General features: G+C 42.3%; 1 protein-coding gene and 2 long non-coding RNA genes across 4 annotated transcripts; all 3 read right to left on the minus strand.

Annotated features, from left to right (window-relative positions):
• Positions 1–236: 236 nt before the first annotated feature.
• Positions 237–6405, minus strand: LOC134172081 (uncharacterized). Of its 2 annotated transcripts, XR_009967820.1 has the most exons (4): positions 6280–6405; positions 4039–6150; positions 3119–3266; positions 237–1283 (listed from the first exon to the last, which is right to left on the minus strand). It is a non-coding gene; the product is annotated as an uncharacterized LOC134172081 (long non-coding RNA). The 2 variants fall into 2 exon arrangements; XR_009967821.1 differs by lacking the exon at positions 6280–6405 and having other exon boundaries at positions 237–1215; positions 4039–6214.
• Positions 6406–11757: 5352 nt separating this feature from the next.
• LOC134172082 (uncharacterized) lies at positions 11758–15344 on the minus strand. Its single transcript, XR_009967822.1, has 2 exons — positions 13542–15344; positions 11758–13009 (listed from the first exon to the last, which is right to left on the minus strand). It is a non-coding gene; the product is annotated as an uncharacterized LOC134172082 (long non-coding RNA).
• An 852-nt stretch (positions 15345–16196) lies between these two features.
• Positions 16197–18329, minus strand: MCAT (malonyl-CoA-acyl carrier protein transacylase). The gene is made up of 4 exons (XM_062634867.1): positions 17872–18329; positions 17618–17705; positions 17125–17342; positions 16197–16896 (listed from the first exon to the last, which is right to left on the minus strand). Exons 1-4 carry the CDS (start codon positions 18313–18315, stop codon positions 16474–16476), a joined length of 1173 nt encoding a protein of 390 aa, XP_062490851.1. The 5' UTR covers positions 18316–18329; the 3' UTR covers positions 16197–16473.
• Positions 18330–18459: the final 130 nt, after the last annotated feature.

Raw genomic sequence — 18459 nt, forward strand, 5'->3', positions numbered from 1 at the left:
GGTGCACGGTGAATTCTGTGATTAAAAAGATTTCTAGATGCAGAGTGATTTCTAAATTGCAGAGTATTAGCCAGAGTCTGTGCTAGGCAGTATCAGACGTATGTACAACATTGTAATTTTCTCTCATGGGTACATCGCCAGATTTATTTTGAGTTTTGTGGTTATGATTAGTTATTTTTTCTTATTACCATTTAATGTATGTCAGTTGAACGGGAGTTAGGACTGAGCATAATGAAGAAGAAAATCAATCTTTATTCAAGGCATTTGATCTGATGTCAGAATGTCACCTCTGTAGAGACTCTGCCTCTCTTGAAAGAAGAAATTTAAGAAAAGTGCCTGCTTCACCTGGTCAGTAGGTGTCTGGTAGCGCTTTTTAAGGATTCTTTGTATCAATAGGCCATTGACAGTAAGACCATTTGGAGAGAAGTAATTAAAACTGAATGCGCTCACCTTCTTCAGGGTAACTGCCTGCTAGCCAAAGCCAGAGCTTGATCCTGCGGTTACCAAAGGGAGTAGTAAAACCCCTCCAAATGCAGTAAGGATCTGAAATGAAACTGGAAAGCCAAATACTGAAATCAAAGTATGAGTAAGGGCTACAAATCTACAAAAAGAAAATGAGTGTAGAACATAGCGTTTGAAGAAATACAGTGCTGTACTGGGGCAAGATGACTCCCGTGCATAAAATCTTGTTTTGTTTGCTCTTCATTTGGTTTTATACATTTGCTTTATTTAACAAGACACCCTATTTTTATTGTTAATTCCACTGTCTGCAAGATGTGTGGAATATACCTTACCAATGGGAACCTGGTAATTAATTTTATTATATAGTTAATATTATTTTAGTTTTATTATTTTAAAGTTTTAATAGTTATTAATAGCTTTAATACTTAATTTTAATAATTCTAGTCTATTTTAATTGTAATTAATTTATTAATTAGTATTTTTACCACTAAAATATTGTAGGTGAACTAGGATTATAAATCATAGTAATTTTATTGCAGTGTTTGACTTACTACTGTCAGTATTTTACCAATACAGGAAGCCTAAGTAAAACTGAGAACAGTATGCATTTAAATTCTTTATACAGACATGCAGAACAAGAAAGAGAGCATAAAGAGTGAGTTAAGTTCTTAGACTTAGGGTTACACCACCTGCGTATCAAGAATTAATCTCATTTTCCCAGTCTCACAGTAGTAGGTGGGATTGTGGAGGTGTCTGTAGGGAGAAGACCACCAAAGGTCATAGAAGATGCTGAGTTTTCTGATGAGTCCAATTAGGAGTCCCTGTAAAATGGGACAGGCTGCAGGTGTGAGGTGGCACTACATGACAGCATGTGTGCTGTGCTGAGCAGTGCTGAGGGAAAATGGCAGCCCATAGCTATCTCAAACATGCCAGCTTGCTAAGAATATGAATGAGCAGGTTTAGATTAATGGTACTGTTTGGTCTGTTGAAGCTAAGCATCTGCCTAAATATTTTATACATTATGACCTTGGCGATCAGCATCCTTTAATCCTGCTTGCTGAGGGTGCTAGCAGGCTCATTGCAGGCACTTCACCCTTCAAGTGGAGGGGATGGTAAACAAGGTCTCTTAAGTACATCAGATTTCTATTTTTATTTTTTTCCCAATTTGAATGAATGAATGTTAATGTCAGATTGAAGTATTCCAATTTTATTATGTATCTGTATTAATAATTATGAGCACTGCATGAATTTTTCTGCATACCAGTAACAACTTTTTTATCTGCATCATTCTCTTTAGGAGATTTAAAAAATAAGTCTAAGATACAAAATTTTAGAATAAATATGAACAAAGAAACATTTTCCATAGCTTTATGGTTCATTCATGGATTATTAAACTATATACATTGTCGTACTTACCTCCTACAGCTTAGCCATGCAATTTGGGTAACAATTTTAAACAATTCTTATTTATCAAAAGAATTTTGACCTGTTGGTGAGACTGAGAAGTACAAAGGTCAGAAGATGTTTTGAAAAGGAAATGTAAATGTTACAGCAGAAGCTTTCTGACAGAATCCAAACCTTAACTCTTTGTGAACAAGTAGAACAAAGGTGACATCCCTGAGATATGTGGTGCTGTCACAAAACAAAAATCTGAGTGTGGCAGAAAAATCTTTTTTTTTTTTAAATGGAAATGGTTAGTTTCAGTTTGGTATCGATATATATTTCTCTTCAATGTTCTTGGTTTTTCCTATAAAACTGTGTGGAAGCTTAATGTTTTCCTGCAGACACCACCCTTACCTCCCCCCTTGTTTCTCTCGAGTATTTAGAGGTGGCTGAAATAAGTTTGGGAGCACTGAAGGAAATCAATAGACTCTTCAAAGAAAGTTAAACTATTTTTGTAGGCTTATCAAATCACAGGTTTTTAATGTGGACATAACAGTACTATCTACTTTTCAAGGTGGAAACCTTTTGTTTTTCTCCACAGTCATACATTAAATGTCACCATGAGGACTAGTGTTTTCTGAGTGCTCTAGCAGACAACATGCTAATGTTGATGATGCATAAAAATCTTGAGAGATTCTTGAAGTCTTGACTTAGAATTTCAGTCAGGGCCCCTTAAACATTTTCAGCAGACTGAAATAGAAAATCCGTGTGCAAGATCTTTACTATAAAAGGTTTCCTCCATTTGAAGTTTGCTGTATGCATTTCTTTCTCACCTGAGGTCACAGGACTTACTTAAGGAATACATTTTTTTTTACTTTTAAATATAATCAAATGCTTCTTTCCTATCCTGTGTTGAGGTAACAAACCCTGTGTTAAGTTTCCAGTGAAGGAATTTTGACTTGCTGACCATAAAAACATAAATGAAATAAAATGCAAGAAGTAGAGTGTATTTTGTAGATTTACAGAAGTGTGCCTTTAATAGCTGTTTGAGGCAATATGAAGAAGTGTTTATGCATAAATAGTCTCCAAGGTCATTGATGTTAAGCTGACTGGAAATACAGGATGAGACAAAGAATTAATTTATCTTTGGTCCTTGACTTGATACTGCTTTAAGAGTTAATCCAGCAACCTGGGTTAACTAGCCTGCACTATCCAAAACCGAGTGACTTAACGTTTCATATTTCTAAGAGAAACTGCTGTTGCTGATGACTACCTTGCAGTGCTTTGCTGTCAGCCGTGGTGGTTCAGGAGGCTGGCCCGTGGAAGCCCAGGTGTCCCTACAAGAGAAGGGGCAGAGATACCTTGTAGGCACGGCTGCAGTTCCTACGCCTGTGTGCTGCCCATGGTTTACACATTCTGTCCTGTAAGGGAGGAGGAGAGTCAACAGGCAAGGGTCATAGGAGAGCCCAGAACTTAAAGAAAATAAACCAAAAACTTCCTGGGATTCTGGAGTGTATTTTTCCTCACTACAGCACCCTGGGAGTCCAGAATTCCTGTTTCTGTGAGATCTCAACTAGCTCTTAATCTCTCAGTCATCTTATCAGAATTGTCCTTGTGAAATGGCATAGAGATTTGTATTTGCAACAGGGAGGATGGTGTCATGTTTTGAAGGAGTTTGCTATGGATTGGAGGTTATATATGCAAACAACCAAGCCTCTATTTATTTTTCATTTAAATTTAGTTTGCATGGGCAGCTGGTAGAATCTGAAACAGTCTGAGATACACTTTGATACCTCGAGAGGAAAAAGATGAGGGTCTTATGTGGCAATCCATATTTATGTATGTAGGTGCTTGGAATTTTGAGCCTGAACACTGACATTAGATTACTGGTAGTTGTTCTATACTTTCAAAACCAGCTTTAAAACACACTAAATCACATACTGTAATTATTAACAGCTTTACTGTGTCATGTCTGCATAAAATTCTTAAAATTGTACATGCAAGACAAAGTATACATAAATTACGCTATATGTAAGTCATAAAATACATGAAGATAATACATAAATTGTAATTAATGCATTCAGTACGTTATACTGAAGTATCATTGTGTTTGTCTTAAAAAGTATTACCACAGCAAATCTAATTAAACTGACTACAAGTAGATTTCAGGACCATTTGTTTTCCCCAACTCACCTGCTGGCATACTTGGTTTAGCAATGTGCTCCTTTTTCAAGATTTGTGTTCTCTTTTGCTAGGTAAAAAAAGCCACAAATAGAAAAAACTGATACTGCAAAGTAAAGAAAGTGTCAACATACCTTTTCTACCAAAGGTACTTCATTATTCAGTCTTAATTCTGTTCATAAAAGCCATAATTTCCATCATATAATTGGGCATTTTAGAGGGCTGTTTGGTTTTTGATATAAATTTGGATCTAGGCTTCTATGCAACAAAACATTAAGTAAGCATTTAACTTGAAATATATTGTTTATTCTGCTGAAGGCATTTCATTATTGAAACTAAGCTTTTAGCTTGCTTGCTCAAAGCCTTTCAGAGAAGCAGAAGCTTTTTGGTCTGGTTGGCTAATTTGGAAATGTTGTTTGTCACTGTCATAGGATTCTCCTGCCACCTCCTCAGAGGCATTGTGAGGACTCTGTCGTGGTCACTTGCTTTCTAAATCACAAGCCACTACTCATGCACATGTAAAACCTCTTCGTTTCTGTAAACCAAAATCAGTTTGCCTTTCTTTCTGTATTAATGAGAGAAAGGAAAGTGTGAGATGAGGGATAGAAGATCAACACATCCTCCTGCTTTGGAGAACCAGAAGGGCTTGTGGAGTGTCACGCACACTCCTTTTGCCCAGTCCTGCATGGGTGCAGACTTGAGGAACAGAACAGATCCATATTAATGCACCTTTTACATGCATTTCTATATATATGTAGATTTTAAAAACAATGACAGAAATCAGTAAATGGTCTTGATTTGTTCCTTTCTTGCCAGGGAGGCAATTGCTAAGCTTTGCTTTGAACCTAAAGCAGACCCATCTTGTACGTCTCCAAGAAGTAGCCGTACCAGACTGCCTTTGCTGTATGTCTGTCCCGTAAAATACATTCTAAATCCCCTCTTTGTTGGCTTGCCCTTACATCGAGACAACTTGTGGGCAAAGCCAGCATACCAGGCTGCAGCTGAGTTGAGCAGAGCATGAGCTACGACAGCTCCTTTTTTAGCCTGTGGGAGAAGGTATTATCCTAACAGGTGTGAGGTAGCATATGTTGTGCTTTGGGCTTCTGTTGTGGCATTGTTTGTTTACACGTCTGAGTTCTGTAGTGCACTGACTTACTACAGGTCTTTTTCAGAAGACAATTTTCATTTCATAGATACAGACATTTCCATTGTATGGGCCCATGAATTTGAAACTAGCATCCAGTCTAGAAATGAAATAAAAAGAAAATACCTTTTTTAGATTTTTTCTTTTCTTCACAATGCACAGTTGTAAAGGCTAAGAACAGTTAGCCTAGTTATGCAATAGACAATGGACTTTTTGTACTGGGTTTTAATACATTTTACTCACTATAGTACTTACTTTACTAGACACCTTTAATGACTTTATAAGCTATGAAGAAAAAATGTTAATGGGTTTCCATTTGTTTGAGTCTCCTTGTGGTGCTCACAGGCTACAGGAATGCATCACTACATACTTAGATGTTTACTTTGTACGCGTGACCATACAGTTGGGTTGCTTAACCTTGAAAAGTCCAACACTACATCCTTTGACTGTTTCTCTGTGCAGTCCACAGAGACTAACGCTATCTAGAGAGCTGACACTTTGCATGTCCAAGTGAGTACTTTGGCCTTGCTCAGCCATTCCCAGTTTCTCATTCATGGATCTTCAGGACCCTCTGGAGCTCCTGCCTGAGTTTTGGTGGAGGTCTCAAACCAGGAGCTGCCCTGGGTGATCCAGTCTGTACTGCAATAGCATGTGTTGCATCAGACCTTGCACAAAAAATGGACAGGGGTGCACTTGTGGGAATGTGATTAGTCATTGACCACCACTACATCCAGTAACCCAGTGGTCTAGATGATCCCCTGGGAAATAAGGAGAGTCAGTTCAAGTGCCCGCTGCAGTAAATACAGATTTATTTCTAGTGATAGAGTTTCACTGTGTGGTATGTTTTGAGCCTTTTCACCTGATTCAGAGCTACACAGTCTTTGGGGGTGACTGGGTATCATCTGGGAATCAGGTATGGTGCTGGATAGCTCAAAGGCCTTCTATGGACATTACCTTCTTTTTCATGAATTTTGTTTGGACTCGGGAGAGAGACACAGAGCAAAAAAGGAAGTGTTTAAAACAAGACAGAGTGTATCTTGAAGAAAATAAAGCATCTGAAACTACTCTTTTAAAAAATATTATCTTATTAATTAAGCCTTTTAACTCACCTGTAAAACACGTTCAGTTTCTGCCACTCCTATGTACAGATCCATAGGTACCCCCTTCAAAGAAAGCACTGTGGTATTTCTCCTCAGGAACAGATTTGGGTCATAAAACTCCCTCATAGTGGTTGCAATAAAATACAGAAGGCTTGACCCCAGCTCATCTTTGGCACTGCTAAACTACACAGCTCATCAGAAGTCTGGATGTATTTAAAATCCTAAATTGTAAACTTCTATATGAGTAAAGCAGAAATGCTACAAATAGAAGGAAGAAAACAGAATATTGAACTACAAACTCTATGGCACATGACAGTTCCTACCCAACAGAAATTAATCCATAGCATGCTTTTCCCCAGCCACATTAGTCATCAGTAATAGGAACAGTTCACTTCTGTAGGACAGTGTATTTTCATTTATTTAGTAACACATTTATGCATGTTTGCTTATGAAATAATGCATACACATTTATTCTTAATACTTCTGCTTTGTGGAAAATGTAAATTTCATCTAAATATTGAAAGAAGATCAAGGCTCCCTCAGGACACAAAGGCCCCAGCCTCATCCCGAGTGTAAAGCTTAAGGAAAAATTGCTTGCAGGACTGCAGAAACATGGCAAACCAAATCCCTGCCAAGCAGCGTTATGACAGCTACCTTTTGCTTGGTTTAGCTCCAACTCTGAGAAAATTTCATGTGAGTTTTATTCATTTGACCCGCAGAGAGCATGCTTAAAAGGAGAAAGGAATCCAGCCAGGAGGAATACAGCCAGGGGAAATCCCCTTTGTTGCTGTCCAGGATCACGCCACTGACAAAGGAGGTCAGTTCTCCAATGATGGAGCTGGAAGCAAAGAGATCATAAAAGAGCTGGCCAAAAACATGCCAGAGAAAAACAGAGCATCTCCAGAAGATTGTCGTTAAATTCATTATCAGGCAGCCTTGAGACAACAGGCAGAGCCTGTCAGCACAGCAAATGTTCAAGGGGCAGCAGGAGTGTTACCTGCCCAAGGGCATGCGTGTAGTTCGAAATAACCCCTGTCTGCAGCCCTGATGTCAGTTCTCTTGATAAGCCAAGTAAAACAACTGTAACGACTACAAAAACACCAGCTCCGCTTCAGGCTCTGCTGCTGGTGAACTGCACCTCTTCAGTGCTGTCGGGGAAATATTAGAGATGTGACACCTATACTGAAACCTGTTAAGTTTTGCCATTTTTTTCGCTGAGAAGAGGACCACATCCTATGAAGTACTTAGGTGCTACAGCCTGTATACTGGTTGTGAATAACTTTCTCATACAAGCAGGCAGCTTGACTGATTTTAGTGGTTCCTACTTTCTACCCTTCCATTTGGAAAGCTGCTTATCTGTTTAAATCTTTATTGTAGGCTCTTTCTGTGGTGAGCTGCTTGTAATTTCCATGGTAGCAGCCTCTAGCTGAAGAAGCAGCATAAACCAGGAGCTAAGTTAAAGACTTACAAAAACCCATTCAAATTGTCTGTATTCTACTTCGCTCTCCAGGGATCTTTTACTACCAGGCAGGTAATTGCAAACGGTGCCGGAAAGCATCTTATAGTAAGTGAAACTACTGAGAAACTATACTTATCTACACTAGCTATATTTACCTAGATTTTCCAATTTCTAGGCTGTTTTGAGCCAATAGGAAGTGACAGCCATCTAAACAGTGCATGCCTGAATTGCTGTACATCTGCTGGGTCACTGAAACTTTCCTTTGACTACTCTCAAAATAGTTACCTTTGCAACGCTTGTGTTCTGTCTGGGGAAGTAAAAAGGGTAACTTTAAGAGCGCATTAAACAATTTCCATCTAAACTGAAAAGCCCTTCTGTTACAAGAAGCCACAGGATTTTCTTTCACGACTCGTTGCAGGGTAAGATGTCTGAAACAAGGAGAGTCCCCGGGCACTTTGTCCTTTCCAGCTACTCCAGTGGAGCACCAGAAGAGGAAACCTACAGTAACCACCAAACAATTCCAGACACCGCAGAGCAAATGGAGTTCAATATCAGGTATCATGCTGCATTAATACTTCTGTCCTTCCTGTCGCTTATCTCTCCCCCCCCTTTTCCCCCATATACAAAGCCCCAGACTTTCAAGAAGACTTTGCTAAGCCAAATAATCATAGTGAATACTACTGGAAATTGAATAGATGCAAGTGTAGATAACCTGTAGTGCTTAATACTGACCACACAAGATTATACTGCATTAAGTCTGTAAGTTTTTATCCTGCACAGGGACACAGATGTGGCTCTTCATTAGAAATCCACCTGTTACAGCAAGCAGCTGAGGAAGCCATTTTTACATAATTCTCCAGGCGCCTCTCATAACGAACTGATGGTGCTGCTTTGGGTTTTTCTTAATCCCATACATATTTTCCAGTTCAAGAGCTAGGGGCTGCCTTTCACCCATCTGTGAAAATTCCTTTCTGTGTTTTGTTTGTAGTTGGACTGACCAAACCAAACCCAAGTTTTTTTAAGCAGATCTCTAGAATTAAGCTCTTAAGACCACTTACTATTCAGCAGATCTCATAAACAAGATCTCAGCAGAAATTCAAGCTATAATAAAAATGCATAGTCATACTATTTTTTTACCAAAACAAAAAATCTGAATTAGCTAAGTCAAGTTTGAAATTTTCAGCAGAAAAGTGTAGACAGTTTTTGGCACCAGCGTGTACCACAGACATTGTAGTTCAAGGTTTTACACACTCCAGGACCTGCCTAAGAGCCTTTAGGTTTTGGTCAGTTCATACCCTGGTGCCACCCATTAGCTGGAGACCAACACTGCATTGTTGAAATCACTGGTGTAAACCTGTTGGATGACAAAGCCAGTGGTTATGTAAGATGAAGTATTTTCAAAGGTCTGATGTGAAGGTTGTTTCAGTATCTTGACTTTAGGGGGACAAAAAACCAAAACAACCACCCCAAACCAGAATTTCATTGCCTTGTATAAAGAAATGAGATGCCTAAAAAAACAGCATGTTTTCTCAAGAGTGCCAGATATGCAGCTTTTTATGAAAACAGCAAAGCACTTCTGTATGCTTCTAAATAGAGGTGTAAGATGCCTTATCAATAAACCCATAAATAACAGGGAAAGAAACCCTGAACATTTCTCTTTTACATGCCCAGTTTATTCCAGCTGCTAGGGGAGTAACTGTGTCAGACATTCACAAAGTGCTTTTTAAAGAACTGCAGTTGCAGTATTTTCCCCTAATGTACCCATTCCAAATGCCTTACAGCTCAGCTACCCAGGTTGGCCGTCAGCTAGCCCTGATTGGGGATGAATTTAATAGGAGGTACCACAGGAAGTTTGAAGACACGCTGCTTCACCTGGCACATGGGTAAGTTACCTTCCAGGCACTGTCAAATCCTTTTTAAAAGCATGTGAGATGGATAGATAATTGGTACTGTTTTGTTACATAAACAGTAAGGTTTCTGTACACAAAGTAAAAAATTTTATTGCTACTACTGCTGCTTCATACAGCAGCTAAAACACCAAAACAGGTACTGCAGCTTGTTTTACAAGGAAGAGCTTTATAATGCAAATTGTTGCCACAGACTACAGCCATTTACAGTCAAAGGCTTAAATATGGTTTCTGGGTATTTAAAGTTTCACAGTACCACAGTAGTTTTCTAGGTTAGACAGTGTCTTTAAGCACAACTAAGCAATGAGAGGTCTGCAGCCTAGTAAGTGTGATGCTTCAGGGATGAACATGTTACTGCATGCACTACAAGAAAATGTGGCTAGAGTAATCTGAATTGCCTTTTATCTGCTGTGAGCTGACACGCTTGTCACAGAGCCATTAACTGCCAGTTAAATGCCGTACAGTAACGTCCTAACCCAAGATACATAATCTGTGCCTGAACCCCCAAGTACTTACGTGTAGTTCGACCTCTTCTCGCTTCAGAAAGATGATGGTCACTTCTTGCAGACTTGCAGAGAATGCAGTTTTCTGCTGCCTGCTGCCAGTCCTACACTGCTGCCCTGAATGGTGATTCATAAGAGGTCAACAGCTCTCCCTGGGTTGCGCTGTCCTCAGTTTGAAACAATGGCAAAGGCACAAGGTTGCATGTTTCCTTGTCTGATGTTACTGCTTATTAATTCTGAAACCAAATTATCTCTAGCTTTCAAAGCCCTATGAAGTTGCCAGGTCTTCTTCCTAAGTATTGAGAGAAATATACATGTACATATAGACAGGAACATACTAGAGTTTTAGATTTCTTCTTGTAGCTTTCTAAATCTTGGTGTTTTATTTGCCAATTTTTAAAATAAATTTTCTATCCCCCTGGGGTTGTTTTTCTTTTTTTTTTTTTTTTTTTAATCTTCAGGGTTGCTATCAGTGTTTTCCAGACATGGAATATTATTAGAAGTGTTATAAGAAGCTTTGGAACTCTTTTGAACAATAACTGGACAAAGAGGATCGTTGATTATGGAAACTGGGTATGCGCTCTCTGTTTTCTCCCACCTTTTGGTTGACAACTAGGTAACAGCAATGCCTGACTTCCATGGAAGTGTCAATGAGTAAAGCATACAGTGCCGCTCTAGTTTTGGGGTTATTCCTTAGCTTGTTAGTGTCCCCCTGTTGCCCTGGTTTTAATTTTCAGGCTGAAACTTCTCATTTATAGGCAGAACATGCCAAATGTCTGCAGACAGCTGCCCAAGTTCCACACAGCTCATGGGGCTCCCCCACCATAAGCAGCTGTAAGGGTCTACTGTAGGGGAGATCAGCAGGCCTTCTGCCAGTGGTGTTTCACCATGTTTACTGCTGAGGAAAGAGGATTCTTTAGAGGCTGGATATAACCCTGCCACTGCAGCATTCACAGCAGCCACAGACCATATTCTCAATTTCACACTAACTGTGCACGGAGGCATTTTTGTTAGCTTTCCTGCACCACCTTTTTTGCTGCTTTGTTATTTCTAATTCCCTTCCCTTTTCTTTCCACAGATTTGCAGGCTTCCTTTTAGGTGCGTCTGCCAGAAGCTGGTGCCTGCAGTGTTGCTGGTTGTTGCCTTTTGGTGGGCCGTGAATTATGGACTGCAGAATTAACACAGAATTACAATAGGAGGTCATTGCTGGACTCTGACCAATATCATTAACACCCAGGTGGTGGCAGTCGGTTTGTTTTTCAAATTTACACTGATAAAAATCTCTTTTATATTTAAAACCTAGGCTAGTGCTGGGTCACTGCTGTTTCATACCTTTTTTAAAGAAAAACATTTAAAATAAGGAGGTTGTTGCTGGATAACTGCCTGACTTGCTAGTTTTGAAATGTGACTCCAGGCAATTAGAAAGTCTGTCTTTTTTGAGTTTGTTTTACTGCAGTATAAAGTGTCTATTTCATATAAATGAGTTTCTTAAAGAGATTCTGGATGTGAGGAGGACTGAAGGCATGCTGGCCATCCTTTAAATTTTAACACTGTAAAAGCAATAGTAAAGATTAAAACCATGATACTTTTTTTAAAAATTAAATTGTTGCTTCAAATGTTTCACAGTGTTATCTACTTTATTTTCCAAGACTGTGCTATCACACATTACTAACAATGTCTTGTCTTGTGCATTTCGCTACCTAAGACTACGGGACAGGCTTGATTTGATTCTTAGGTAGTAAAATTAGCATATGGATAGTTTATTGGAAGAAGAAAGGTTAGGATGAACTAGAAAGCAATTTGGTTGGGTTGGTAGTGCTTGAGAGCCACTCAAGCCAAACTATTACTTTTACAGAATTTGTCAGAAATCTACTAATAGCTTTTATATTCTTCTGCCTCTTTTCAAAGTAAAACTTTTTGAGTTACCCAGAAAAAAAAAAAAAATCAAGAATTTGACTGAATTTGGAACAGAGATTTTCTTGGTGACACGTCTTTTTGAAAGGCATGTGCTTAGGGGTAAAGAGATGCCTAAGGGAAACCTGAGCACAGCTTGCAGGATGGAGATGGTGTGTCACCCCTGCATAGTCCATAGACAGCCATCAGGACACAGGTGAGTTTCAGCTCTCGACAGTGCGCCCCAACCATATGAAGTTCCTCTCTCTATCTGGGTGCATCTTCCCTATTCTTTGCTGTTGAAGCTGTCTTTCACTGTACACAGTTACAGACTCTTGAGAAAAAATGAAAGTGCATCTCTGTGGTTTGGGTATTCCCCTCAGTAGTGGGATACCTGCTTCCTGCCTAGGTGAGCAACTACTACAGTTAGCACACTTTTGAAACAGGAAAATATAATATGTAATGGCCTGGTGATTTCAGCACTCATCTGAGGGGTAGGAGTTTCAAGTTCAAGTCCCTGCTTTACATCAGAGAAGCAACTGGAACCACTCTTCAGTGGAGACAAATGCCAAACCCAGTCAAGCTTAACCAGATTAAGGAACTTGTTTCCTCTCTTTCATGAATGGTGCCCAAATCCCATTATGATGCCAACGACCCGTCTCAAGAAACTCTTAAAAAGGCTCAACTGGAGTATTTCATTCAACCATTTCATGTTAAAAGACTCTGAAACACCTCTGATTGACTTGAAATGCAGAGCAAAACCAAAATAGGCAAAGAAGGTCCATAGAGAACAATAGCTCCAGTATACCTTGGAATTTCACATAGCAGCAGCATGTATTCTAGTGTCCCCTTTTTTCAAAATGCCCTCAGGCTGACTTGCCCATCAGCAGCAGACAGGCAGGTTTTTCCTAGAAAAGAATGATGAGCACACTGGAAACTTAGTCTCTCTTGGGCAAGAAGCTGGCCTGCTGAATTGCCTGTAAAATCAAAACCCAGCCTGAAAATTCGTGAGCAGATTGACTGCTCTGTTCAACTCCATAACAGCAGCATGACAGAATTTATGTTAAAGTTACTATTATTTAGTGAAAGGTAGAAATTCCCACCAAGCAGGTCTAATAAACAATCTGTGCACATGTAACAGAAGTACCCGTTGCCAAAAAAATCGATTCTGAATTGGCAGAATCACTTAAACACTACAAAAAAAAAATCAGTTATTTCTAGAAAAATCGTCTTTATGCCCAGGGGAGCAATGATAAATGGGCGACTGCTGCACTGCCTGTTCCCTCTGAGAGCTGTGTGGGGTGACTCTGCTTTTTCATACTCTCGCAATGAATAAGCTTAACATTTTGAATCGCAAGAGAGGGGAAGTTCAGCATCCAGCATGTATGGAGGAAAACAGAGTCTCAAGGAATATAGAAATGGAATCAAACCAATGAAGCAAGTGAAACACAAACAGCATCTGCAACAAGAATCGGTGCAAACTGGTCATTACTGAGAGGCTCCTCTTACCTGTGGAGCTGAGCAAAGAGGCTCCGTGCTGTGACTCACGAGACCCAAATTTAATTATCTTTGTTTTTTTACTGCACACTTCCTCATGTGACAGAGTTTACGGCACTTGATTTTTTTTCCTCCCACATCCTGTTTCTGCTTGTTTCTAGATGAAGGAACCGTGCTGGCTTTTCATGTCTTAAAACATTCAGTTTCCAGAAGCAGAAGGGATAGATGAGTAAGCACGTAAAAGAAATGCAGATAACAGTACTAAGATCCAGGATATTTCATTACTCCACACGCTGCTATTCTCTACCAAACCACAGGCAAGTTTCACAACACAGCAGACACCCTCCTGCTCATCTACAGCTATACCACCAATGTGATGGCATGCTGCCAGGCACTACGAGAAATCAAGCCCCAAACGCTCTCAATTCAGAAGTATATAGGCCTCCATCACACTTTTTAAGCTGATATAAATTGCCACCAAGATGCCAAGCTCAGTTCCAACTATCATAAAAGCTGGTTTCAAAGTAATGTGGCATTTGGTCTTAAAAGATGTAGTCTGAAGCTTCTCACAGCACATAATTCAGCATTTAGCAATATGAATGGGATTTAATTGAGATATTCTAACCATCTAACTAGTGATAACTCTGGTACACTTACGGAACTGTAAGCACCTCACATGGAACACAGGAGCCTTCACTTAAGTAATTTTGTTGACAGTGATGCCAGCCCTTAACTGGCAACCGCTGGTACTCCAGCGATTAGGCTGACAAATTCCTCTGGATTTTACTAATCGTTAATGTTTACACATGCCAAAAGTGGAATTTGTACTGTAAAGGTAGGCTCAGCTAACAATTTCAGGTCATGAAAATAACTGCTGAATAATACACTCTACTAAGCGATCATAATTTAATTGAGGCCAGTATTTTTTAATTCACTTTTCAGAAATGTGAAATTATGAAATGATTAATACTGTAACAAAGTTATTCTGCATTTCATAATATATTACTGAAGATATGCATGGTTATTTAAGTAATAATAACCATGTAATAATAACCAATCCTGAATTCTGTTAAACATATCATTAAAATACCAAAAATAAAACAGGAAAAAAGCTAGAGTTCAGTTGGAGCTCTTGGTCACACTTCAACACGCACCATGGAACCTTTTCTTGCATGTTTGTTCATGATTCCCTACCAAATACCACCCTCTCCTAGAGCTTCTTGTGCCTCTTGCAGACCAAGCAAGCCCACGTTTTCTACACACCCTGTGGGTGTCTTTGCTCAGGCAGTGCCATGCTGTAGAATGACTGGACCTCTTTTAATAAACCAAAGGCTGGCTACAGAATCCAAACCCAAGAATGTGGTGTTAATGCCATTCTAAGTGTCCCCTCAAGCACTGCAGGCACTAGGGAAGGTGCTGGAGCTAGTGTGTACTCCCTCAGAGCCTGCCAGCTCCGGAACTCACCACCAGCCCCGACCCATCCAAGGACACACAGTGCCCACAAGGGAACTGGAAAGCTCTTCCTAGGGGCGCTCTGGAGAACCCACTCCTCTGCAGCTCATCACCTGCTTCCGGAAAACATCTGAGCTGGCAAAACACAGCCAGGAATATGGAGAGAACTGAAATACCAGCATTCAAACTCTCCTCCCCACCACTCTGTCACCACAGGGTTCACTCTGCACAAAGGTGCCTCCAACAAGATCTTTCTGCAAAGTTCCCAGAAGCTGTTTCCTGCTTCTGTCAAGAAAAGTCACCCAAAGGCTAATTCAGCCTACGCAGCCTCTGAAGCTCACGCAGGGACAGCAGCCCTGCACTTCAGCGAAACATTTCTTGTGTAACTTCACACAACCAACACTGGACAGCTGGAGGGAAAATCAGCTCTGTTTATGTGTGGACTATAGGCCAGTGATCATAGAATCAGCCAGATTGGAAAAGACCTTTAAGATCATCAAGTCCAACCATTACCCCAGCACTGCCAAGCACACCACTAAACCATGTCACTGAGGGCCTCATCTGCACAGGTTTTTGAATGCTTCCAGGAACAGATTCTACCAGCTCCCTGCACAGCCCGTTCAATACCTGATCACTCTCCTGGTGAAGGAATTATTTTTAATACCCAGTCTAAACCTCAAATGGTGCAGCTTGAGGCCGTTACCTCTTGTCCTATCACTTGTTACTTGGGAGAAGAGAATGACATCCTCCTCTCTCCATCCTCCTTTCAGGTAGTTGTAGAGAAAAATAATGTTCCCCTGAGCCTTCTCTTCTCCAGACTAAACAATCCCTTCACCCCACAACATTAAAAATAACAGGAGAAGCTCTAGTTTATTTATAGCTTAACATGAAGAAAACTCTGTTCCTCATAACGTCTTCTGCCTGGCAAGAATTTTACACAGATAAGAGTCCTGCAAACCAAGTGAGGTAAGAAACAGGAACATCAACGTACCAAAATCTGTAACAAACAGTTGGCTCCTCTCAACGCACCCTCAAGCCCAGCGCAAAGCCCTCAGCAACCTGGAGCCAACAGCCTGGCTCCTGTATCTCCATGTGGATACAAGATACAGTACACAGCCAAAGCTACATTCAACTTGAGTTCATTCCAGCACCAACCCCTCCCTCCCCCACCCCCCACCCCCCCAGTTACACAGGAAAAAGAGAGGGGAAAGCTGCTTGCAGGACTGAGGCCAAACAGGCGACTGTCTGGCATCTTTATTGGCAGTTCTGCAGTCCTGACACAGATGGAAGAGCCAGACTTTGCTCTCCCCTTCCAAACCTGAGACACACAAAGAAAGGAAAATGTTCATCTGGATTACATGCACAGTGCTCTTTTCATCACAGGAAGCTACAAATGTTTAAGACTTCCTCTTCCGGGAGCACAGTTAGTTTATGCTTTTTAAAATTTAGGTAGAAAAAAACAAGTTGCATGGACTTTTTCTCAAAAGGCTACTTAGGTCTTTGCTGCTTCCTCATCTTCCAGAGCATCTACATGGTTATATTGTTTCCAGGCCTTTAAATTACACTTTTTGAGAACAGCTCCTAGTTGCTTCCCAGGCCCCACTTCATACGTGTAAGGGAATTCTGTTCCTTGCTGTCTTTCATATACAGCATGCATGGTCTGCTCCCACAAAACGGGTGAAACCAGCTGCTTCACTAACAGCTTCCGAATGTGCTTTGAGTGCATGTACTTTTTGCCATCAACATTGGAATAGACACAGACCAGCGGTTTCTCAATCTCAATCGAGTTTAGGGCTTCAGCCAGTGGCTCTGCCGCTGGTTCCATAAGTCTGGTATGAAAAGCCCCACTGACCGGAAGCATTTTTGTACGTGTAAAATAATATTTTCGGGCATTCTCCTGCAAAAACTCCAAAGCCTATAAGAGAGAGAGAGAAGTGAGAGTCTTGCATGACAAAGGTTTACCCAGTTCACCCCACAAGAACCACCTCATTGTGGCAAAGGGATTCCTTTCCCTACCCAACAACTGAGGGCAAACGAAGGCCGTACATAACTTCCACGCAGATGCACAAAGTGAAAGTTTTAAGTAAAAAAAAAAAGAGAAATGTTAAACTCAGCTGAAGGGATAGTTATTTGGAAGCAATACCTGTAAGTGTCCTGCAATGACTCTGCTGTCTGGAAACAAATAGTTTGAAATCTCACACACGGGGTTTTCTATACCCAGCGACTCGCAGTGTTTACGGGCTTCCAAGCAGGCAAATTTGTAATTTGCCTCTCGCCGACCGATAACCGAGAGCATTCCGCTGGGGACGGCTTCCGACGCCTTTTGCATGGCTTCGGCGCGCACTTTGACCGCGTACAGCGCTAAGGAGAGAAAGAGAGATGCTCGGTAAACAGGAGGCCCGAGAAGCCAACACCGTCTTGCATCTGCGGCGCAAGAAAGGGCGGCTGTTTACTCTTATGAAACGTCAACACTTTTAATGCTGTATTACACAGAGTGAACAGTTGAAGTAGAAAAAAAGATATAACCTCCAATTAAAAAACAAAACCAAAAGCGTGAGGGACACAGTGTGATGCTTTGGGAAAAGCACAGGGCAGAGGGGAGACCCTTATGGGGGTTCAGCACATTCCCCGGGCACCTTCGGCAAAGCCCATGGCTCCAGCGAAGACCAGCGCCGCGAACTCCCCCACGCTGTACCCCGCCGCCGCCACGCAGTTCGCCACCACCTGCACGGAGACAGACCCGAGGCCACACATCAGCCGGCTCCCGCGGGGGGCTGCCGGGACCGCCCCGCGTCCCACTGCGACTCGGGTGCCGCCGAGACCGGGCCCCGGCCTCCCCGCCATGGGGCCCGACCTCACCCCCCCCCTCTTCGCCCCGCCGCTCCCTCACTTCAGGCCGCTGGTGGTTGAGCTTCTGCACGGCGGCCAGGGAGGCGACGAACACGGCGGGCTGGCAGTGCCGGGTGCGGTCCAGCTCGTCCTGCGGCCCCTCCAGGCAGAGGGAGAGCAGGTCGTAGCCCAGCACCTTCTCTGCCAGGGTGTACATGTCCCGCACGCCGGGGTACCGGAGCAGCCCGCGGCCCATCCCCACCAACTGGCTGCCCTGCCCGGGGAAGAGCAGCACCGTGCCCTCCCGGGGGGAACGCCGCTCCCGCCTCGCCGCCGCCGCGTCCGGCTCCTCGCCCCCCACCGAGCTCTGCAGCAGGTCGCTCAGGGTCACCGCCCGGTCCCCACCGCCGGGGCGGGAGCTGCCCCGCCGCCGCGGTACGCCGCGGAGGCCGCCGCGCCCTCTGCAGCCACCAAGCCGCCATGTCGCCGCGGCCCAGCTGCCCATGGCCTCCGCCCGCCCGCCCGCGCCGCCGCGCCCCGCGTTGCCACGGGAACCGGGCGGCCCCCGCCGGCAACCGCCCTCCTGCCGGGCGCCGGGAGACAGCAAGCGGAGAGAGGGAGGGAGGCCGCCCCGGCGCTCGCCGCCCTA

This window comes from Pezoporus occidentalis, unplaced genomic scaffold, assembly GCF_034315485.1.
Source record: "Pezoporus occidentalis ecotype Australia unplaced genomic scaffold, CSIRO_AGI_Poc_V1 ctg44, whole genome shotgun sequence".
Taxonomy (NCBI): domain Eukaryota; kingdom Metazoa; phylum Chordata; class Aves; order Psittaciformes; family Psittacidae; genus Pezoporus; species Pezoporus occidentalis.